The sequence below is a fragment of the Branchiostoma belcheri genome, unplaced genomic scaffold (assembly GCF_001625305.1).
Source record: "Branchiostoma belcheri isolate BF01 breed outbred unplaced genomic scaffold, Haploidv18h27 scaffold31, whole genome shotgun sequence".
Taxonomy (NCBI): domain Eukaryota; kingdom Metazoa; phylum Chordata; class Leptocardii; order Amphioxiformes; family Branchiostomatidae; genus Branchiostoma; species Branchiostoma belcheri.
In genome coordinates, this window is record NW_017803921.1 from 2327478 (window position 1) to 2352069 (window position 24592).

The 24592-nt window shown below is 39.4% G+C and overlaps 1 protein-coding gene across 1 annotated transcript; it reads left to right on the forward strand.

Moving 5' to 3' along the window:
* Positions 1-329: 329 nt before the first annotated feature.
* On the forward strand, positions 330-24521 carry LOC109474639 (formin-like protein 2). The gene is given in 32 exon segments (XM_019774987.1): positions 330-757; positions 10325-10408; positions 10683-10763; positions 11028-11104; positions 11399-11485; positions 11851-12034; positions 12249-12325; positions 12578-12671; positions 13036-13110; positions 13430-13540; positions 13898-14047; positions 14298-14399; positions 14572-14679; positions 14931-15057; positions 15380-15455; positions 15458-15489; positions 15492-15548; positions 15859-15983; positions 16301-16454; positions 16695-16752; positions 16905-16974; positions 17468-17548; positions 17983-18069; positions 18367-18435; positions 18639-18719; positions 18939-19068; positions 19253-19413; positions 19669-19770; positions 19881-19928; positions 20104-20166; positions 21002-21089; positions 21424-24521. Coding segments are annotated over 32 exon segments (3063 nt in total). The 5' UTR covers positions 330-640; the 3' UTR covers positions 21531-24521.
* Positions 24522-24592: the final 71 nt, after the last annotated feature.

The window sequence follows — 24592 nt, forward strand, 5'->3', positions numbered from 1 at the left end:
AGATTTAGAAAGGAACTATGATTAAAGTGAACTTTTACAGAGAAGGAAGTGGCTGTTGAAACTGCAACAGGAACAATATTGTTTCCTTATGGAAACCGCAACAGAAACAACATATCAAGTTCAGTCTGAACATACATGTATTCCTATGGGAGATACAATTCAGCAATGTTTTTTTATTGCATCTAAATAGTTGCACATGATCAGATCGTTTTTAGTGATGACGATTCTGTACTTGGAAAGAGCCAAACAAGACCAAAACGGTCCAAACTTGAACCAAAGGCCATTCGCGACCTGCACTTCGGATAAACATCGCAAGGTGTCGCCCGTGAGAGGTCAAAGTAGGTCAATATTGGCTCGGGCGACACTTGAATGGAGGCCGCAAGAAAAGAGCAAACAAGAACCGCGCTCCCCGGGTTTATAACGGTTTACAAGTGTTCGGACCTGCACGCGAGGGCTGTGTGCTGTGTTTGAAGGGACAAAGAAGCGCTACAACTCCCCCGAGGATCGCAGAAAGCTCGGAATCGTCGATAAGAAAACTTGTATCAAGTTGACGATCTGAACTGGGACGCGAGGATCGCCAAAAGGAGTCCGATGTGAGATCCACTACAACGGAAGTGAGCCCGCCACTGATAACTTCAGTATGGGGAACGGAGAGAGCACTCCGGACCCGGCATTGCGCCACAACACCACCGCAGCAAGCATGAAGAGTCCCATGCCCGACCAGGGAGAGTTAGAGGAGAGATTCGCCCGAGTTTTGGTGAGTAAAACTTTGTTTCGCGAGTCCGAGTCGACCCCCCGTGGTTCGCCCCCCTCCCCCATAATTTGTGGCTCGCTTCGTGGGGGCGGAAAATACGGAAGTTGTTCAAAACGTTCGAAACAATTGATGTTTTCCAACATCACCTTTCGGAAATGTGGCGTCTCACTTCTGTTGGCTGTTGTGGGTGTTCCGCTGTCTGGTCTGTAGGTGTTTTGGGGTTTACAGCAAACACAGAGAGTTTGAAAGTTTGGAAAGTTTGCCAGGACGTTTTTGGTCAACAACTGGGCGTGGAGAGTGGACTGAAAGGACACTAGAAAAACTGTTTGTTACACTCACAATGACTCATCTTTGTTTCCTCCCAAAACTTGAAGAAATTTGTGTTGAATCTTAGAGGGTACAATGTAAATTTGTAACTTAAAACAGAATTAGGTTGATAATGAATGAATATGAATAAACAAAGGCTCAAATAAACAAACAAATGGTAAACACTGTGATTATGATATTTAACTGCCTCACCAAATTGTATTGTCTGAATTTAAATCGCATAATTGTTCACAAACCACTGCATTACGTAACACCCAGTCCTGTACTTAGTTAAAGTTATTAGGTACAGGCTGTGATAGGCTAATAATAGGCCTGAGTCATCCTACACAAATTATGGGTGTACCCTTACAGATCAGGAAGTGTGGTGGGTTTCCTAACAAGTTCAAGGTGCAGCTCAAAACCGGCGTCTTGTAACTTCCCTCTTTGATCCCCTAAAGCAAATCAGGGCTCAAAGGCGGGAATCAAACCGCCGTACATACGATCCAGAGGTGGTCTAACTCTAGCTGTAAACCTTGATAGGAAACTGTACTATCTTTGGTCATCTATATCTGAATCTGTATAGCAGGTATAATCGCCCCTTGGTGTAACACACCAACTAAATCGTTGTGTGTAACTAGTAATTGCCCACACCAACAATGTACCGTCTTCCCAGGCACATGATTATATTTATGATATATAAAACTACTTACATCGATGAGGCATTACAGGTATATCCAACTCCTGGTGTTTTCTGTGAAAAACTAAATCTAATGAAGGTGACCCTGATGATATTATCAATGATGGTTTTCTTTTTCCTGGCTACTTGTTGTGAGTTTTGTCCCAGTAGATTGTTTTACTCCCAAACATTGATTGTTGGACACAAACGTTACACATAACGTTACGCCCCCTCCTGAGTTTCTTGGCAGCCAGTTTTTGGCACGGCCATATCAACAGGAAGAACTTGAACTTGATAAAGTTGAACTCTCAGGAGGTGGTGACAATCACCAAATGGACTGGTGTCAAAAGGTGAAACAAAATGAAGCTACATGACAAAAACTTATCTCAGTGTTGAATTGTTGAAAGTTGTGTCTTGTGTGGATTGTCATCAGGTTGTGTGTGTTTTCTCAGTTTATGTCAGGCTATATTAATGCTGCAGAAATATTGATCATTGATCAATGTACCTGTAACAAACTTCCTGACCGGAAGGAATGTATGTATTGATTAGGGATTTTGACGTGAACAAAAACAACTGGCCAAATCATACAATGTTACGTTCAAATTTTCATCCTTGCTGTTTCCAAAATTTTTTATGTATGTCAGAAATGTAGGTCACTATTGCCTAAACCTCTTAGAAAAAGATTGTCAAAGAAAAATATGTACAGTGGTGTTTAAAATCTCCCCCTCTCCCAGTCTCTTGCTATGCCAGCTGTCACTACCAGCACATGCCAACACAGGGTGCCTTAATTAGTATTACTAATCATAGTGTTTATGTAATTAAGCAAATTAAAAGCAATTTTCACAGGAATACAATTACTTCAATTTCACACTTCTCTAAGTAACCCCACTAGGGTTAACTACCAAACCTTCACCCTGTTCTTTGCTGAACTAAATACTGATGCAGTTTTTCTTGGCTTCTGACTTCTTGTTCCAACAATGCCTCCATTCAACTGAGATTCTCTCTTGAGTTACCAGTACGTGATCCCACTGGTGTTACTGTGTTGAAACAAGGCTGGCTGTTCAGCAGTTTTACTGCACCTTGTTTGTCTGGTTTTCTTTGCTTTAAGTCTTTTGTTGTCATGTTGGTCTGTTCCTCTTTACTGTAGGGAGCATTGTATACAGTAATGTATGCAGTAGAGTACTTGCCAGCTACAATCTACAGTGATAGCCATACAGGTTTATTTCAATGACATAATATGGAGATGATTTTAAAGCAGAAATAAAGCTAGATGTCATAAAGTTAAAAACACCACTTAATTCAAGTCTGGAAGTAGGTTGTGTTCCGTTTATTCATTATCACGTCATTGACGGGTTGATAATATATAGTGGTTCCTGAAATTTGAATACAATAGAATTTTTTCACTAAATATTTGATCTCGCCTCTAAATATTTCATGTTGCCTGTAGACAGTAGTACTGTTCGTGAAGGTACAACTTCTGTCAGTATGCAGTATAGCAAGAGACAGAGGACAAGTATGTCACACTCTGGCCTTGAACAACAACTTGAAGTCCGCCCACCACCACCTGAAGTGAGTCAGTCTGTAACAGGAGACAGGCTGTGCCTGTAGTAAAGTGTCTGTTTAGGGTGGAACTTCAAAACACTCGCCCTCCCACACAACCACTAGTCCTGATGGCTGCCTGGGGTTTTCTTACATCCATTGCCAAGTGCTGCTTGATGACTAGGATAGTTTAAAATTCTTTACAGGTCACAGTACTCAGATTGTATGGCATGGCCAGAGTTGGAGTTTGCTGTGGATTTTAAGTTTACAGTTACACATAATGGAAGACAAACATGTTTTTGTGAGTCACTGCAAAAACCTAGGAAATTTCAAGAAAAGACAGCAAAAAATTTCACAATTTTCCAAATTTGCTACCGTAATTGTTTAATGAATGATTTGGGGTGTTGGTAGGCTTGTCACTTTGCTCATTAGGATGACGTAAGTCTGGAACACAAACATACAAACTAGCATAAATCAAGTTAATGCCACCAAAAACAATACTTCCATTCCAGAAGTAGAATTTTCACACTTTGAGTTTGAAGTTTGAAACAAACTAGGTGGAGCATGTTTCCGATGATTTGGGATGTGGGTAGGTCTGTCACTTTGCCCAAGGATGAGGTATATTAGTAGAGAATGTCAGATGATGCCAACCAGGATATGAGGTACACCATGCCAACCCACGCCGACGGCCAACTCTACAGAGATGTTACACTGTCCAGACTGGAGTCATCTGTCAGCCCTGCACAGCAGTCTAACCCTGGTGTTTACACAGACTCCTGTACAGACTGGAGCTGCACCCAGGGGATCCCTGTCTTACACATGAACATGATCCCAGCATGGCAGGCAGGGATGGTAGAGATAGGACACTGTCAAATTTCTGAACCCGAGAGATAAAATATGTACTTAGGCTTGATTCTGATCTGGAATTATGTATAATTTACATTTATAAATTATACATGTAGTAACAATTCAAGTATCATCAAGACTTGTCATTGTGTAGAAGAGGCCTCTCTATTAGACCCTGTTCATACCAGACTTATATTTAGCGGTTTCAACCGGTTTTTCAAAAACCGGTTTTTATTTAACCTGGTGTGAACGCAAATTAACCGGTTTTTAGGGGTTTAAATCCGATTTTGAAAAACCACCTCGGGAGGTGGTTTTTGAGGGGTTTTTGTGGGGGTTTTCCACCGAAAAACCTGGTCTGAACGCTAAGGGTTTATTGAACCGGTTTTTGCGTCATAATTCCGGGGTCACGGGGTCAGCATCCTGGCCGTGTGCGACCTCCAAGCTTTTTTGATCGCGTTGTTTTGACCAACTTGAGTTCGTTTCCACTGTTTTTCCACGGTTTTTCTTCATTTTGCGATGGAATCAGCAAACGCAACCTGGTCGGCGGACGGGACGTTCCTGATACTTATTTAGGTTTGGAGAGCAGCAGTCGCCGAATTCGAGAAAGCTAGGGGGGGGGGGAGGGCTCTACCGAACCAAAAATGTTGGAGGAGGCTGATTTCTTGAAGATAAAGGATCAGTGCCGCACTAAGGTAAAAAAACAAACTGAAGACGGCATGCAAGCAAGAAGGCCAAGGACAAAAATCAGAAGAGCGGGAGGAACGGTTATTCAAACTGCAGTCATGGCCGATTAATTGGATATTCACCGGACAGGATTTTTACAAAACCGGTTATCAAAAGTCTGGTATGAACGCTAAGGGTTTTAGCCGGGTTTTTGAAAAACCGGTTGAAACCGCTAAATATAAGTCTGGTATGAACAGAGTCTTAGTTAGTCACCTAAACAACTTTCAAAATATAGGTTTTGAAAGTTTGTTACATGTATTCTGAAAGTCCTTGGGATTGTGATATTTAATCATTTTTATACCAAGTTATGGTTCCTGTCATTGCCAGTTGTTTATATAAACTGGGCTCCCACACAGGGAAGTGAGTTACACACCAACATTGCAGAACTGTAGTCAAGTCATGCCTGTTACAACTGTGACAGACACCACACAACTCTCTGACCTCTGAAATATGTGCCTGTTGTTTATCTATGAGTTATGTATGCTATAGAATCATGAAGCTCCTTATCATTCAAATACAGAAGGAAGTTCAAGGGCAAGATTACAATTTACTAGTAGATTGTTCAAGCAAGATTAGAATTTGGTATTTTCAAACATCATTTTAATTGAAGTTTCTTTGCCAGTTTGATGAAAAAGATTTCTCCAAGTCTAACATCCGTGTCCATAATATCACCAACTTGAGAAACAGTGTGCTTAAAGATATTTTTACTGCAACATACCCTAGGTATGTACATTTGATGTGTGAAGGAGTGCATACCAAAAGTATGTTGCAGTAAAAATGTCTTTAAGCACACTATTTCTCAAGGTGGCGATATTATGGACCCTGCTGATATTATGGACACAGATGTTATATATAAAGTCGTTTTGAATAATTGCCAGAAATTTTACACATTCTGGTTGGTTATAATTTTGTAATAAACCCAAATATGGTCAGGATTACCACGGCGGCCATATTTGTTGGTGACCTTGACCAGTAGAGGTCATTGTCAGGTTGATCTGGAGCCTGTCAGGTCTGAACCTGACCTTGGCACCTGGCAGTGAACATGAGGCTGTTATCTTGTTATGAGGAGGAGGAATTTTGTGGTCACATTTGTGGCTGGAAGGGAAGGAGGTCAGGAGGACTGAGACGTGCCAGCCTGTGTAGAATACATTGATCAAGACTGACTACAAAAATAAAACAACATCCTATTATTGCATTTCTAGTGTATATCATATTCTTAATCAAGTGTCAGAAGAAATGATAAAATCTTCATTGTTGTATTATCTGTTTAGATTTTGAAGCCATAGAATTTAGGTGTAGGAGACATGGCTGATTCTACAAAAACCTAACTGAAGATAGGTGCACAGAAAATTTAGGATGCACAACATCAAATAATTCTGTTTCCTTTCAGCCCAGAGGCTCTTTTATGGCACTCAAATGTTAAGAACACATGTGTGCCTACTAGTATATAGCAGTACATTGACCTTAAACAAACACTAGGTGCACTGGTGCACCCACAGTCAAAAATTGGGTGCACAGCTACAATTTTAGGTGCACAAAGTACCCCAGTATACACCCTGTATTTTAAGCCCAGATCACCTTAGACAGGTTTAGGTATGTGAGTTTGAAGACCTGGAGTGAAATCCAGACTTCAGGAATGTTTTGTTTTTGTTTATACGGAATCTCCAGGTATTCCTACAGAAACAAACACACCTGTTCTTTAAAATGACCAGGGACATACACGGCCGAACAAACAGCAATTATCTGTAACGTGGAAACCTTGGAGGGGAATCTGGAAATTAGGTCAAACGAAGATTATAGGATTAGTTAGTTTGAGATATGATATCAGAAGATTAGAAAGTCTGTAAGTTTTTTAAAAGCTATCTTGTAATGACTACCCCTAGGTCCCCTACTATGCTTGGTGGCAGCAAGTTTCACCATATGATAGTACTAGTATTTAGTTCTTGGAAAAACAAATTTTTCAACACCTCATTCATAGCCTGGGCTGATATCTCTGGTACTTGAAGACAAAACCATTTCTGGAGACTGTTAGTTCAACTTAGTTGCGAAAGTGAAAAAAGAAAAAAAAGAAATGTCTTCACTCCATACCCAAAGCCATTTTTATCACTATGTTTTGCAGAAAACTAGGACGATAGAATCTATATTCACATGTTGTCTCATACATTATTTAGAAACAAGATAAATATTTAATATGACAAGCAGCTATGTACAGTATTCACCAGTAGTGAATTCCACAGAGAGCCTACAGGGCAAAGAATGTGAGATGGAATGTAGAACAGGAGACCAACTCAAACTGACCAACTGGTTAACTCTCTCCCTACTGAAGTAGCCTTTTGGTACCAAATTTGTATAGGTTACAGGGTTAGGCAGCAGGGAGAAGGTTACGGTAACTCAAACTCCACTGTTTGTTATTGACCAATGGAAACTGCTGGATAAGAATTGAAGATAACATTTCGAGTGACATCCATCACTCAGTCTCTTCCTTCTTCAGTGTCACGAAAATTCACTTGAGTATTGTTAACCTGGATGTAAAAACCTTCATTCAACTACATGTAACAAATTATTCCTGTGAAAACTGGTGTGTTGGAATTTTTTGGGACTCTCGGCTACGACAGTACGAGCTCTGAGACTTTAAAGTTTAAAGGATTAAAATATCAGGGTTGTGACTGTTTGACAACTTGCTTTGGAGGGTGATACCGGAAGAATTTATGTGTGTTCATGTTACAGATGGAAATCTGCTTGTGTAGTGATTACAACATGTGCAGACTGATTTAGAAATTCCCCAGGAAACAGTCTGGCATCCAGGTTACAATTAGTAATGTACATGTACAGTGTTGATAGTGTTGTATTATGTCAAATGGCTCTTGTCTTACTGGTTCTAGCATACACACCATAAGGCATTACAGATTAAGGATCAGAGAAACAGTCCAGTCCAGAGAGCCACTTCACAACTTGTCTGTCCCAGGTCTCCATACAAAATGTGGCAATCTCAACTTATCAAGTGTATTTCCAGCATGAGTTCACATGAAGTGTTCCGGGTTCTGTGGTCCAAACACTTTCAAACACGTTCTGATGACCACTTTTAAAACACTCCTGACCAACGACTTGTAAAATGCTGTCAGGTGGCCTTTTTGCTTTGTGTTGGTCAAGTCAACTGTGGATTTGTTAGGGTCATTTCAATCATGTAATTCCTGATGTCTGCGGATGATTGGTTGATTCCTCTATCTTGTCTGTCTCTGGCCATTAACATTTGATCTCAATGAAAATTGGCCAGCCAAAGGCTCAAACAAAACTATATGCAGCTCTGTGACAGTAACATATACTTTATTGATGATTGTTAGACAGTCAGGTGCATTTTTTATTATACAAAATAAATCAAACAACTGGATAAGGTTCCTACTAATCCTAACATATTTAGACATCTCTTTGTACATGTATCAATATAGTATCCAGGGGTTAAAATACTTTTTTTTTCCAGGTTGCCCGGGCGGCAACCTGGGTCAAAAGCCAGGTTGCCCCATCAGGATTTCAGGTTGCCCCATTTCAAAGGATCTGGATTCTTCAAATCTGCTACCCAATATCCATTATCCTTTCTTTTTATCAATTAATAGGTTTGTTTATCAAGTAGCAAACACAACAGCTGTCAAACATCATTGTTTATTAAAAAATGCTGCCTTCATATGGGTGGGTACCTGTTCCGCTCTTTCAGGTCCAGGTCCAGAGTCCAGGTCCGGACCTGTACCTGTACCTGTACCTGATTCTGGATACCAGACTATCAGTACCAAATAATTTTTGCTAAATGATCATTGCTAAATATTAGATGTATAGCAACCAATACAAATTTTTTTATTTATTTTTTAAATTTTTTTAGATTTTAGATTTATTTTTATTTTTTTAGATTTATTTTTATTTTATTTATCCTCTTTTAATTTATTTTATCCCATTTTATCCGTTCTAATCATTATCAAACTTCTCCTCTACTGTCCTCTATGGCTAAAACCTCAGAACCGAATATATTAATACATTAATAGTGATAGTCACCTGTTATGTCAATCCTTCCACAAATGTGGTAAATCGTCATAAATAAAAAAAAATAAATTAAACTTCCCAACCAATCACATCGCCCTCTAGCGGTTTGGGCCAAATTGCAGGCATGCATAAACAACAAATTCCAAGATGGCCGCCGCTCGTCTCAAAATTCGGGCCGATTGCCGAAGTTTCCTTGTATTTTCCTTGGTATTTTTACGCGATTCAAGCAAAGAAAACAAGTTGACCACAAGAACAAAAGAGTAATACAGCCTTGGGAAACTAATGGTCCGTTTTGTTGGGTGCTAATTTCTCATTTCGAGTGAAAATTTATGTGTGGCAGTAGCGGCACAGTGTGACCATGTGGTCTAAAATCACTTATTTTCGGCTCGAACCAAACGCGGCCTGTAAAGTTCCCTTTATGATTTCTAGATGACTATCGGTAACGAAAATATGGAGAATATTGTTGCAAAATGAGAGGTACGGAAACTAAGGTAAATTTCTTTTATTTTAATGCTGGATTTTCATTTTCCTGGCTGGCTTCCTTGTATCTAGTGATCATCAGTTAGTATGGATTTTTGTTCCGGTCCAAAAAACCGGTCCACCGACGTTTCGTTTTTTTTTCGGACCGGACCGATAAATTTTTTCGGTCCGAACCGGTCCACATGTCAATCAGGCGGGACCGCGGCACTATTTATTTCAGAAGCTGCTGGCCGTAAACTTGCGCTCCGGGCAACCTGGCTTTCCGAATAAGTCTCGCACAGAAAAAATTACTTGCGCGGCGAGACTGCGAGACCGGGTATTTTAACCCCTGAGTATCTACAGTAGTATATCTTTCATCAGTGAACTGAAGAAAAAGACTTGTTATCTGTCTGATTTATTTCATACACAGTATTGTGTATTATTCTATGATATGAAGGCTTGATACAACTAAACAGATGTAAACTGTGCCAACTCTCCTGATGACACTGTTGTTATGAAAACTGTGTGGTATGCAGACATTTCTGTACAATAGAGTCTGCAGGCTGACCTTCAGACATAACTACTCTGTGATGTGATACTGGGGCTTTGTGGGCACAAGGCAGCAGCTGGTTTTTGAAGTCCCTGCCAATTGTTTTGAAGTTCATTGAGATCTCAGCTTAGGACTGTTCAACCCGAATGAAGAGCCCCTAGCAGCTGTGGTAATAATAGCAAGTCTAACTCATGTTGTACTCTATGATACTTTTTGGAAGAAACAATCATAAACACATTGATTCTACATCTACATCTACATGTATGAACAAGATTTGAGTTACTAGTGTTTCCCAAGTGTGTCCTTTTGTGTTTGATTACAGTGATTTATTTAATTGCCAGGATTCTTCCTGGACTATATGATGTATTTCCAGAAGCATAAATATAAATATGAAATATAAAATATTGACCAAATATGTGATATGTTGCCCCCCCCCTCCCAGGCGTCTATGGATCTCCCCCCAGACAAGGCCAAGGTGCTGAGAGGCTACGACAACGACAAGAAATGGGACCTCATCTGTGATCAGGTAGGGCAATAGGTGTTCATGTAACTATACTGGCCAGGTAGGGCAACAGGTGTTCCTGTAGATAGAACAGGTGTTCATATAGGTACATACAACAGGTGTTGCTTGCTGTTTATGTTACAGTAGAGTAGAGTGGCCATTTTGCAGCTACTATGTATATTGCAATAGATTGTTCATGTATGTATGTGTGTGTGTGCGTGTGTGTGTGTGTGTGTGTGTGTGTTTAAAACAATAAAAAAAGGTGATTAACTATAATTTTGTTGCTGTTGTGTTCCAGGAGAGAGTCCAGGCTAAAGAACCTCCCCACACCTACCTACAGAAACTACAGGGGTACATGGATGTCAACACAGCCAAGAAGGTAGGAAAGACTGTCAGTAGTTATGATAATATGACGTTTTATCAACCAAGGTAGAAGAGACACTGTTACACTCTTATAACCTGTTGTAACCTGTAACCTAGGATCAGGTCACCTATTGAAGTGGCTATGGGTCTTGTTACATTACCTTTACCTTGTCCCATCCTTATGCCTGAGGGTTGGAGACTTGTTATGTGGTGGTTAAAAAAAACAGTTGAAGTTTCAATTTTTTGGTGAAGAATGATGTTTTTTCTCCATTTTGGCCAGAAGAGCAGCCGCAAGATGCTGGAGTCAACACAGGTGCTGAGAGACATCGAGATCTCCCTCAGGACTAACAACATTGAGTGAGTGTGATGCAAATTTTGTTGTGATCTCAGCAAGCAAGTTCTCTCCATTGTGATTTGAAACTTTTCCATATATTCCATAAGTATAGGAAAGCTGTAGGGCTATAACATACTTGTAGCAATTCTGAACTCTGGAAAATTGTTTTCCAGGTTCATATCGACCTGTTTTCCATAAACAAAGCAATAAACAAAGGCTCACACAAACAAGCAAACATGTTTTTGATAGTTATACTAAAAGAGAATTTAGTGTGCAGAAATAAAGCATGTTTTTGGCCCTGACATTTTTCTTGACAGGTGGGTGAAGGAGTTTTTGAACCAGGAGAACTCTGGGCTGGATGTGCTAGTGGACTATCTCACCTTCACACAGATCCAGATTGTGTCGTAAGTATGCTTTACAGTATATTATCTTGTTGGATGCTAGCCCTTTTTTCCGGTACTAAAACAAGGAAATGTGATGAGAGTTCCAGGTCTAATGAAGAATTTGTAATGATTAATGTAAATTTCGTATTTTGAGACCAGACTGCTTTTAGTCTTTTGAGCATGAATATGGAATAAAAGAACAATCGGTTGGAGTTTCCCATCTCACATTATCATAATCTATTAGTATTGTTACTTATATGTCTGAAATGCAGATAACTTCTAGATATTCCGTTTATCCCTCAGGTTTCCTATTGAGCTTACAGTGATTTCTTCTGCCTTGATGCCAAATCATCCTAACACATGTTTATCCCCCCACCCCCCCACAGTAAAGACGACACATTTGGCAGCATGTCTGCCAACTCCAGTCTGAGAAGCATGGTCGGCTCCAGCCCGTATGCGAAGAGCCCCTCACGGAAATCCACCAAGAAGAACCGGGACGTGGGGACGACACGAGAACGGGAGGACGTCCACGTCTGCATCATGTGTCTGCGCGCCATCATGAACTATCAGGTAACACTACGAGTTTGTTTGTTTGTAAATACATGTATTATATATCTGTAGGCCATTGTGAAGTTTCTGGACTAGGAGTTGGGATTTCCAATCCTGGCCTGCTGTCTTGTATTCTGCCAGAACTTCACTGGCACACAGCAGCAGACAGTTCTGTTATATCTTACTGTGCCCTGCATATGTTAAACTATATGTTACTGTTGTTTCTGTCCTACAGCATGGGTTTAACATGGTGATGGCCCACAAGATGTGTGTGACGGCGATCGCCCTCAGTCTCAACCACAACAGTCCCAGGTAGGAAGCCTTCTGTATTGCTCTGGAGCTGGAATATAAGTAAAACACATATTTCTGGTTGTTAACAAGTAAGTGAATTGAAAAATTTTTACATGTATTTTTGTTTCCGCCTACATGTACTTCTAATGACAATGCAAACCAAGTTCTTTGCAGGTAGATTCCCTATAATATCACTTCATACATGATGTTTACTCCTAAACCTTATGACTTGAAGACTTTAGCTGGAACCTCCTGTGTTGTTGTCTCCTGTAGGACCAAGGCACTTGTACTTGAGCTGCTGGCAGCCATGTGTCTGGTGAAGGGGGGACATGAGATCACACTTAAGGCGTTCGACAACTTCAAGGAGGTACGTGTCATACTCCTTGAGTGTCAAGACATCTTCTAAGACGTTAAAAATGGTAGAAATGATAAGCTCTTAATGGACATTTGTTCTGGTTTCTCTGTGTACGTTGTGACACCTTGAATTGTGGGTCACAGAATAGCAGTGAACAGAAATCCACAGGAGCTCATGAGGATTTTCTGTCACTTACTACAATTCAAACCAGTCATCACAGCCTCTAACAGCAATTGGCAAAAGACAATTCTCAGTCTGAACGTAATTGGTCAGTGTTGCTTAGCAGCGTATTTTCCTTTGCAGGAGAATTGAGGGAAGTACAGGCAAGATCTATATGCTTGTTCACAATTAATGTCTCTACCTCCTCCCCCTCCAGGTTTGCTACGAGACAAAGCGGTTTGAAAAGTTGATGGACTCCTTCTGTACTGAGGAAAGCAACATTGACTTCATGGTAAGGATAGCTACAAAAAACAGGGTTTGTTAGCTGTAGCAGAGATAGGAAATGTTGGGTAGTTAGGTTTAGGACCAGAAAGTATTTTTGGAATGCTTTCATTGTGCCATTGTTGCATTCATACAGTGCTTACTACATGTACAGTCACCTGGATGGATCATGATTTTGTTGAATCAGTTCGGCTTTTAAGATTAGGTTTCATTTGTCTTCCCATTATGATTTTTTTGTAAAATAATTTACCATTATCATAATAAGTGATTCTTGTTGTGTGTTGATTAGTGAGCTAACTGCCTGTTGTTTGTTTGTTTGTTTGTTGCAGGTTGCCTGTATGCAGTTTATCAACATCGTGGTCCACAGTGTGGATGACATGAACTACCGGGTCCATCTGCAGTATGAGTTCACTCAGCTCGGCCTGGATACTTACCTGGAGGTTGGTGTTATCTAAAAAATAAAAATCACAAAAACTTTGAAAAAGTATCTAATGCACTGCAGAAATGTTGTACATAAACCTAACTAATAATATTCTCAACTGTCATCCTTAAATCTTTTAAAAAAAAAAGATTTTACATGATCAAAAATTTTGTATGATCATTGGCACACATGTATCTGCTTGGGCCCATGACATTGCCATAGTACATGTATAAGTGTATGAGAGAGTTTTCCCTGAATTGGAAAGTAAAATGGCTTAGATGCATCCTGGTAAAGGTTGAAGCAAGTTGTTTCTGGCCATTGAAAGAGAAGAAAATAGAGAAACCTACCTGAACTATTATATTCCGTGTAATTGCAGAAACTGAGGAACACAGAGAGTGACAAGTTAGGTGTTCAGATCCAGGCGTATCTGGATAACAAGTTTGACGTCGCCTCACTTCTCGATGACTCGGAGACCAAGACGGCCGCTCTGGAGAGAGTGGTGGAGCTGGAGGAACAGGTCTCACATGTAAGTTTGCAGTGGTATCACATGAACGTTTGTAGTGGTCTCACATGTACGTTTAGGGTACTCGTGTAGATTCACATGTAAGTTTAGCACAGGGAGATTATAACTATGGTCTCACATTAGAATTTACTATGTTGTTACATACAAGATTATAACTGTATTTGTGGTCTCACATATAAGTTTATTTTGGTCTCACATATAAATTTGCAGTCATCTGGGAAACGTCTTTATGTTTTTGTTCGGTTCCTTGTAGCTGAGCGAGAAGCTGCAAGACTTGGAGGCGGACTCCTTAGTGAAAAGCCTTGAGCTTGAGCGGCAGCTGGCCGAGGCACTGAGGGAGGTAGAACTTCTCAAGGTGGGACATCTTAAACACTTTTTGTGATACAAGGAGTTTCTAAAACATAAAACCGATATACAACTGGATAGTGTGTTCTAAGAAGTCATCTGCATCATGATAAAAAAAATTTTAAAGAGTTTCTTGTTGTGTTTTGCAGCACTTTTATCAGAACCTTATTTTGTTTCCCCAGGACACGTGTGCCAAAGCAGACACAGAAGTGACAACATTGCGACGTATAGTAAAACAGAAGGATGAGGAGGTCTTAAAACAGCAAACCCTGCTCGACTCCAAGCTGCAGGTAAGGAGCCCCCTCTAGCAACATTGGCCAGAACTGCAGTGTATATCTTCTAGTAGCGAATGATCCTACCTGTAATAAGTAGCCTGCGTTACACAATCCCTTGAGAGAACCATTCCCACTCCCAGAACTCAAGACCCATCAGGAAATACCTTTCCAGTTAGCTAAAATTTGTTTGTAAGCACAGGTAAGGCTGCCAGAGATGTCCATTGATAGATTGATTGATTGATTGATTGAGATGTATCTGATTCCAGGAGCTGCAGCTTCAGCGCCGTGAAGAGGCAGACGGAGCGTCGTCTCCCGGGGAACACGATGACAAACGAGCGGCGCCGATCCTCTCCATCCCCCCTCCTCCTGCAGAACCTTACCAGACTGATGCAGGTGGGCTGTAGTCTCTGGGCTCGCTGCCTTTTTGGGAAATAGCTGACCCAAAAAGTTTAGATGCACAAAAACATGACAAGTAGAATTTTGGCAAGACTGAATCACAATGTTACTGCTTCTCTTCAGAACTTGAATCTGAAATTCTACTGCTAACAAAATTACAGGACAGCAAAGGCTTGTTTTGCAGGTTTTTTTCCATTTTGTCTGCCATGCTATTCTGTCAGCTTTTCTTTGGGTATACTACTTGGAGAGTTAAAAGTCTTCCAAGTATCATGACTAAAAGTTTGACCTTTGTTCCACCTTTCCTTTGTCTTTTTTTCAGGTAACAAAGTTCCAAGGCCAAGTTCGCTGGCCCCTGCAGGAGGTGCACCATCATCATCAGCAGGCGACTTGCCTCCCCACCCCCTCCCCCTCCTCCCCCTGTGCCTCCCCCTCCCCACCCCCTGGCATGCCCCCACCCCCTCCTCCCCTCCCTGGGGCAGCTATGGCAGGTAAGGTTAATTTCAAACACCACTGTTTACTATTAGTATTATTTTGTTGTTTAGAATGTCATACAAAAGTTATAGTTTGAGAGTTGCTGATTCTTTGGTACTTGGACACTGTAATACACATTTTAAAAAAAGTCTTTTTTGAATGTCTTGATTCCTATAAGGATCATATTTTATACATTTTGATGTTTCTGACTTGACTGAAAAGGGATGCTGTCCTAAACTTTATTCAGTACCTAGAAGCTAGTCTTTTGAGTATATTCGTTCCAAGAAGAAAAAAAATATTGACCAGGAAGTTTACGTTTCTTTGCAGCCCTTAAGATCAAGAAGAAGCACGTTCCAAAGTTCCGTCTGCCGGTTCTGAACTGGGTGGCGCTGAAACCGAACCAGGTGAAGGGAACCGTCTTCAGTGAGATTGATGACGACAAGGTCATCGAGGTAAGGCCCTCAAGGTCTTTTCTAGTATCAAAATGTCATCAAATTAAAATGTCATAACACAGAATAAAAAGAATCAGCAAGATTTGACATATTTGCAAGTTTCAACGCCCATAGTGGTTGTTGCATGACTAGGATTTGAAACTGAGCAAGAAATTGAAATGATTATAAAATTGAGAGAGGTGGTGAGATTTTTCACAATCCTGTACTTCGAGGTTGGTTTTTGGTGCTAGCTCAGAAAAGCTGCAACAAGCTTTACATCACCGTTACTTGCAATGACATTTACTTTAAGTACAAGGTGCCTTGTTCTCTGTTTATAGGAATTAGACATGACAGATTTTGAAGACAACTTCAAGACAAAAGCCCAGCCTCTGGATTCCAAGGAGGATTCCGTCGCCAAGAAGTTATCGGAGAAGTCTATAAGGAAGAGGGACCAAGTGACTCTGATCGACGCAAACCGAGCAAGAAATCTGGGTAAGAACCTTGGAGAGGAGGGTTGAAAAAGCCTCTTTGTATGATGAACTCATTTTTGGATGCTTTAGATCATTTGACCCTTTTAAAATACATGTACAATGGGCTCAAATATTTTACTGTTTAAAGTTGCTCTCTTTCAAGAGTAGCTAACATAAAGGCCTACCTGGTAGATATAATAGTGACTGGTTGATTGATTGATTAATTGTTTGATTGAAAGTGATCACTCTCTTTCCATTGCAGCCATCTCCAAAAGGAAGATTGCACTTGACAATGACCAGATCTTCCGAGCCATTGTTATGTAAGTACAGTATACCAACCTTTTTTTTATCATTGAAGTGTATTCTTACGGTATTTTTGCTATATTAGTGTGACTTGTAAGTGTACTTAACTTTAAACATTAAAAGAAAAACAGTAAAAAGAACAAAGTATAAATGTTCTCTTCCCTTCCAGGTTTGACCTGAATGTACTGAATGTTGACCAGGTGGACATTCTCATCAAGTTTGTACCTACAGATCAGGAGGTTAGTACATGTACCATCCAGGCTCTGAATCAACTCCAAAATGCTCATAATTTGGCACCAACAGTTGAAAAAAGTCCTTGTCTTCCTAGTTGTTACAGTTATTTTCATTATCAATGTAGTGGTTTGATTAAAAGTTTGACATTCATTCATTATAATCCAGCCTGGTATGTTGACTCCTATGGTAGCATATGGGGCTATCACAGGATGTATATGTCTGCTTTTCCCCCCACTTGCTTCATTGATTGCCTACAAAAATCCAAGAACCAACAAATTAAGATCTTATGGTCTTGACATGTGTTTTAATGCACATTCTGTAGCTCTAAGATATTTTTGTGTTTTTTTAGTACAAAAAATGTACATGTATTATGCATTTTGCATCCCCCATACCGTCCATCTAAGTGTATTATTAATAAGACTTCTTTTGTTTTTTAAGTACTCAAAACTAAGTTGTACACAACTTTGTGTTTGACCCTCCCATTCTGTCCCACACCAGGTGAAGGCATTCAGAGAGTACGAGATCAGAGACAGGAAACCGGTAGAGAAACTCAGCGATGAGGACAAGTTTATGTTACAGGTTATTTCTCAGTTTTCCCTTTTCTGTTTCCTTCCTTTCCTATCCCATTCTTTCTCTGTTTTGGTGATTTTGTTTGCCACCATATTTTTGCAACACTCTCCTGTTGATTTTTTTTATTTTGTTGTGTAACTATTCTGAGAATGATTGATGAATTATATACATTATATATACACTATTTCTGCTGCTGTAGTGTACAGTGACTAATAAGAAATCGTCACAGCCATCTTGTCTTGTATTGTTCAATAATGCTATAAGTTAACTGCTTTTTCACTTTTTACAGGCACTATACAACACATCAGCTGCTACACCCTCTCTCTACTGCCTAATCTTGTAACTAATAGAGATTTACTATCCAAATGGCTACTTCAGTGTGCTAAAGGTTAAAGCAATCATCAGAATTTAATAAACACAATTCCTATTTTCCCTCTCCACAGTTCAGCAAGATCGAGAGGATACAACAGAGGTTGACAATCATGAATTTCCTGGGTAACTTCGAGGATAACATCCACATGCTAACGCCGGTGAGTACATCCAAACGTAAATTGATTTCTCTTGCCTGTTGACTTGGTGTTGGGGGCTGTGATGATGGTTTCCATAGTGATAGAGAATCCTCAGTTCCCATTAGACTGATTTTTATAATGATAAAGAATCTTAAGCTTCTATTGGTATTTATGGGAATGGTTCTCTCAAGGTAGACTCTTGGAGATGAGGCCCAATCAGCCCCTGACAGTGAGAGATTGTGTAACACAGGCTAGTATCTGCTTGTAGATTCTGAAGCTGGTGTGTTTGACACACAGTTCTTCTCTTGTGCTTTTCAGCAACTGAATGCAGTGACAGCAGCTTCTATGTCCATCAAGGCTTCACAGAAACTCAAGAAGATGCTGGAGGTTTGTTTGTTTATTTGGAAATGTTGACTTGTAATGCCAGCCATCCAAGAAGTAGATTTCACCTGTTGAGATTAAACTATGAAGTGCTTTTAGAAAACTGGATTTAGAAAACTGGATTTAGAAAAAATCAGAAGGTAGAATTTGGATGTGCAATCTAGGCTACATTATGCTAACAATGAATCCATGTATTTCTTTCCTGTCAGATAATCCTGGCGTTCGGTAACTACATGAACAGTTCCAAGAGAGGAGCAGCTTACGGCTTCAAGTTGCAGAGTTTGGACACAGTGAGTCATTTTGTTTCTTTAGAATTACTGCACAAGTGACCATGAAGAAGGTGCCCCCCTCCCACCCTAACGTGAAGGTTGATTTTCTCCATGACCTCTGTTGTTCTATAACATAACTATTGCTGCCCCATCCTACCCCAGCTGACAAGGAAAGGTTGATTTTCTTTATGACCTCTGTTGATCTGTGAGATGACCTCTGTTGCCCCCCTCCCACCCTAGCTCCTGGACACCCGCTCCACAGACAGGAAGCAGACCCTGCTGCACTACATCGCCAGGGTCGTCGCCATGAAGTACCAGGACATCGCCACGTTCCACAACGAACTCAGGTTCATTGAGAAGGCTTCTCAAGGTGAGGAAACTATGCTTGACCTTGGTCTGTGTGTTGATGACTGCACTATAAGCTAAAGGTAGATTAAGACGTAATAGAGGTATACTTTACTGTAGAGGTATGGGTAAGGGGGTGAAGGCTGCCATCTCTGTTTCCTTGTCTCTTCACTTGTCCCTGACCTCTGTTTGACCCTGTGCCCTTCCAGTGTCCTTGGAGAATGTCCTGTATGACGTACAAGAGCTCCTTAAAGGAATGGAGGTGGTGAAGAGGGAATTCTCCTTCAACGAAAACCCCATCTTGAGAGACTTCTTGGAGAAGTCTGGGGACAAACTGGAGAAGCTGCAAGAGGATGCCAAAACTGCACAGGTAAACAACAACAACAACAACAACAATAAAAAACAGCAGCTTTTTATGTTTCTAGCAAAGTCCAGCAAGTTGTGTTTTGCACTAGTGTTATTTATATAAACGTCCTACCACACAAAGATGACAAGAGAAAGTCTAGGTTTGCAGGGCTACTTACTCATAATTTTTTGTGCCTGTGTTTTTTTTATATCTCAGAATGAATAGTATCTTGAGTGATTTTGGTGCTTATTTTGTTGTATTTTTATGTACCAATCGCAGGAAGCATACACAACAGCAGTGGAGTACTACGGCGAAAGTCCGCGGACCTTGAGTCCAAACCAGTTCTTCTCTCTCTTTGTCCGTTTCACCAAGGCATACAAGGTAAGCTGTAGGGACTGTACATACAAATATTTGTGTTGCATTCTTCTGTAGGTACTTTATCAAGTGATACAGTTAATGAAGTAATGATCAAAATACTCTTTATTTACCAGGCTGCTGAAGTGGAGAATGAACAGAGGTTGAAGCACCAACAGGCTGAGGTGAATACATTGTCTTCGTGTTGTCTTCATGTTGTTTTGATAGATCGTAAGTGAATGGAATTTAATGTAGAAACCCTCAGTCAGGTTAACCAGTATTTATGTGTGTTTGACTGTTGTATTATTTGACAGTATGATGTTCTGAATGTTAAATTGTGTTGTGTTGAACGTAATCTAGGACGAGACAAAAGCAGTGAAGAAACAGAAACAGAGCAGACAGGAACAGATGAAGCAGAGCCAGGTAAATTTGTAACTTCCTTATTCCTCAATTTTCCTTTTTATTTTTCCAGTAGATAACACTCAGGAGTGTGACCTATGTTTCAGGTGTCCCTGGATACATGAAATCATACATACAGCGCTGAAATAGAACAGATTACATTATAAGACATAAAACAACTTTACCATAGAGCTTATGATCTAGACATTTAAACTGAATACCAGTCCTTTTTCAATGGCCTATAACCCTGTTGTAGAGACATCCTACAGATACAATTTATATCTGTCGTTGACTTGATTCCACTGTGTCTTGTCCTTGCCAAGCATCCTTAGGTCATGGAGTTTCTTAGATGATTTTTTGAAGTGCTTATTTGAAGTTCTTATTTCTCTGTCTTTAGGGTGTACCCTGTATAGGCCTAGTAGGTCTGTATCTGTATCTGTATTGTATAGCCAGTATAACCCTTTGCCGTAACAGCTTTTCAGGCACTCAGTGGCAGCTGGCTATTTTACAATCATTAACCTTTGCTCATCTAACTTCAGGCCTTGTTTATATCTTTCTAGACTAAGTGAAGATGCCAGTGATAATGTATTTGCTGACAATAAATTCTACATGTACCCTATCGCCTATGGATAGTTCTAAAAAAAAATAATTTTTGAACACCTCAATTCTGCTTTGGTAAATCTGATACTTTCAATTGTAATCTATAATCTTTGCAATCTGTAATATATAATGCTATTTACATTGTTTCATATCATCTGTAGTATTTTTGTAGCACCCAAACTTTGCACCTAAGTCATGGCCTAGACTGCTGAGGTTGAAGTCTTAAGTGTTAGACTGAGTATTCTTCCTTGTCTTCCAGGATGCCCTTCTTGCAGAGTTGAAGCAGAAGAAGTTTAAGGACCAGAAGACGGAGGCATATCATGGAGCGATCGAGGACATCATCACAGGTAAGGGCAAAACTAGACGTCATGTTTTATCTTTCTGAAACCACAGGACACAGTTATCTGCAAGAAAACAACTTGAACTGACACTCTAAATATAATAATAGACAACATTTTGGTGCACAACAAAAGATCAAGTAGAATGTCAGCAAAACCTTACTGCCTCCCTTCAGACATTGAATTCTATAGCTAACTTTAAAATTTCTTAGTTATTTTTTAGATATGAAGTCTCAGTTTTTTTCCCTCCATCATACAAAAATTTGTATGGTATCTTTATGGAATGGACCCCCTCTTAGTTCATCATAAAACTTCTCCCTTCTATTTCTCTCTGCACCTCCAGATCTGAAGAACGAACCCTACCGGCGGTCGGACGCTCTACGCCGCAGCTACCGCCGCAAACAGGAGGAGAACCTCAAGGTCACCATCAGCAGTGAGATGGAGGTTTGAGGTTTGACCTCAAGGTCATGCCCTTGACCCACACTTTGAACCTTGACCTTTCCAGCCTTAAAGTCATTAGGCTCCAGTCAAGTTAGGTACATTTCATGAGAATATGTTCATCATTGAAGGGTCTTAAGATGTGTGTGTATATGTCATCAGATTCTGTGCACAGGAATTGATGATGCCACAGTTTTACCCAAGCTTGAAGCAAAAGTGAATTTGGGTGTCTCCAAAATCTATATTTTCTATAACGTTTAGACAGTTAAGAAAGTTTTATCAAGGAATCTGTATTTAAAACAGATGTTTAATCTCCAAGCCTTTTCTCATTCGCTGCATTGTGCCTTGAGGCCACACAGAGTTGATTTTATGGATGACATCCACTGGAGACCCAATAGTTCTTGCAAAAGTTTAAAGAAACTGTCATGTTATGTGATATTTGTGCCCATTTTTATGACAATCATGTTTTGTGTTAAAGTTTACCGGGACTTCTCAATTTTGGCCACTTGAGAGTTTTGTCTCATATTGTTGCCTCAATCTCTCAAGATTTTGTCATTTCTCTAAGATTTCATCCACAAAATCAAGTTTGTGTCCTGGAACCTTGCTAAATTAAAGGCAGATACTTCTCATGTACAAAGTATTTTTAATTTAAGTAAAATCTAAGAAATTCTACAAAGAAGTTTATGTCACACTTCCCTTTGTGCCTTTATGCAGATGATAATCTTGTTATTTGAGCAGTAATGATGTAATCTAACAAGTTATTTTGTGCCTTTGTCTTAATGCAGATGAATTGAATGTTGTTTGATTACTGTAAATGCTGAAATTTTCATGCTGGTTGTATGTTTGCAGTGACCACAAAGTTATGGCACCGTGAAATGTATTACTACAGAAATTGTTTTAACTGCAAATCTAAACAAGGAAAACCACCTTTTCCCTCCTACCACGAAATAAAACCACAGCAAAGATACCTGCATTTACAGTATTCAGGTAATGATGATTTATTGTACATTGCTCTACTGTTGCATCGCCTGTTTTTTGAGGTAGAGACAGTAGAGGGAAAAATATGTGAATGATTGTTTGAGAGATTTGTGGAAATTTTTGTTGATCAGATAGGAAATGAAACTGTCACCAATAGTAGCCAACTTGTGCTTTGCAAATGCAGGGATTTTTCCAACTTTTCATGGATTTTCGCTTCTCATGTTAGGCACGCATTTAGACTACTATTAATAATAATACATGTAACTAAAAAGGAAAGTTGAAATTTTAGCAAACCATGTCATAACATTCTCAGTCACTGATAAAAGATTTGAAACATCTAACTCTTCACATTAGAATTTATTGATTTTTGTTTGGTATTAATGTTCTACTAGTACCTGGATATCTAACTGTCATAGATACATGTCATAAATTTGGTAACAAATTTGAGAAGCCTGGATGTTTGAAAAATAGAAGAATATAGAAGCTCAGTTCAATGTATTCACAATATATAGGCAATACATGTACAGTCAATGCTATGTATTAGCTATGCATTCACTGTGAATATGACCAGTATATTGATCACAAGTGTAAATTCATTAACTAGTAATTAAGTAACTCTATGTGTTTTTCAATCATCATTAGAATTATTTTTTTTTACTTTTCTGCCATTCACAGTATAAGCTGGTTCAACCTTCAGTGTGCTACAAGTGCCTTTAGTCACAATTTTGTATTGTCAAGTTATAAGATAGCACACGTGTGGTTAATGTTTACCAGTGTTTTAAGGTATTGTCACTTCAGTTGAAGTAAAGCAATAGAGAGGCTCAGAATACTAAAGGCCCGTAGGGACTTAAAGTTGTCTGGTTTACAGTAATTAGCATTGCAATCATTAACCTACTTACACAGTATACCTTAAACGTTAAAACCTTATATTGTCCAACAACCTCTGATGTTGTCATGACTTCTCTGCTCAGACCATCTTTTTTGTGTTTTTATTTTTAACTTTGCTTTCTGTTTCATTGCAACTTGTTTAAGTGACTATTGTGACTCATAGGTACAAGCCATTTGTGTGATTGTTGTATTGTTTTACTATCAGCATCATGTATAACTCTTGATGTTTTCATATAGCAACAAATAACTTCACTCTAACCTGCTTAGAAGAAAATCCAACAGTGTCTACAATAGAAAATATTCTTAAACAGAACGGCATGAAAGTTAGGGAATAGACTATAAATGACATAATACAACTTTATTAAAATTTTACAGTAACAACAATAATACATGAAATTCTATGTCTGTCCACAAGGCAGTTATTCTACATTGATACGTAAGGTATTGAAGTCATCAAGACGTAATTTGGAGTGGAAATTTGTGTAAAAAGTTAATATCACTGTAATGTTGTTCACAGTAAGTAAGGAGCAGTGTTAAAGTGTTACTCCTTAAGTGTCCCAAGAAGGGAGTTCATTTGCTTGGATGTTTGATGACAAGATGCACTTTTAAAGATGATATTTGAGACCTTCTCAAGGTAAAAGTTCACCTAGGTATCAAACACAGAAAATGATCATTTTCTTTTACCACTGATTGTTTTTTAAAGTGAGATTTATGAGTATTTGACACACACACACCATTGCACGGTGACATTTGATATGCAGTTGTAACACTTTTTTTTGTACACTGGAGGCAAACAAGACCACAAAATTTAGGTTGCTCTTTTGGTTTGCCAAATCATTGTTCATTTGTAACCTTTCATCTACTGTGAACTAATGTGTAATGTACATGTACAGTGTACATTTGCAGGGTTGTTAAAAGTAATTTAAATGTTGCAATCAATCGTTATGTTTACTAATCAAATGTGCCAGTAATAGCTTTAACCTATTTCCATCCATTGTTTTTTATTTTGCTTATTGTGCTGAATAAGGCTGATGACATCTGAATGATTCGTGCCACTTTATAATTATTCTGTAATGTTGCAATCCACACAAAATGTCTGCACACAAGTAGCTAATAAAGTCTGTCTGCAACACTCAACTGCTCGCATGTCCTGTTTTTTTGGTCAAGATTTCAGTCTGTATGTGATTCTTTATCTTGCATGAAGAAAG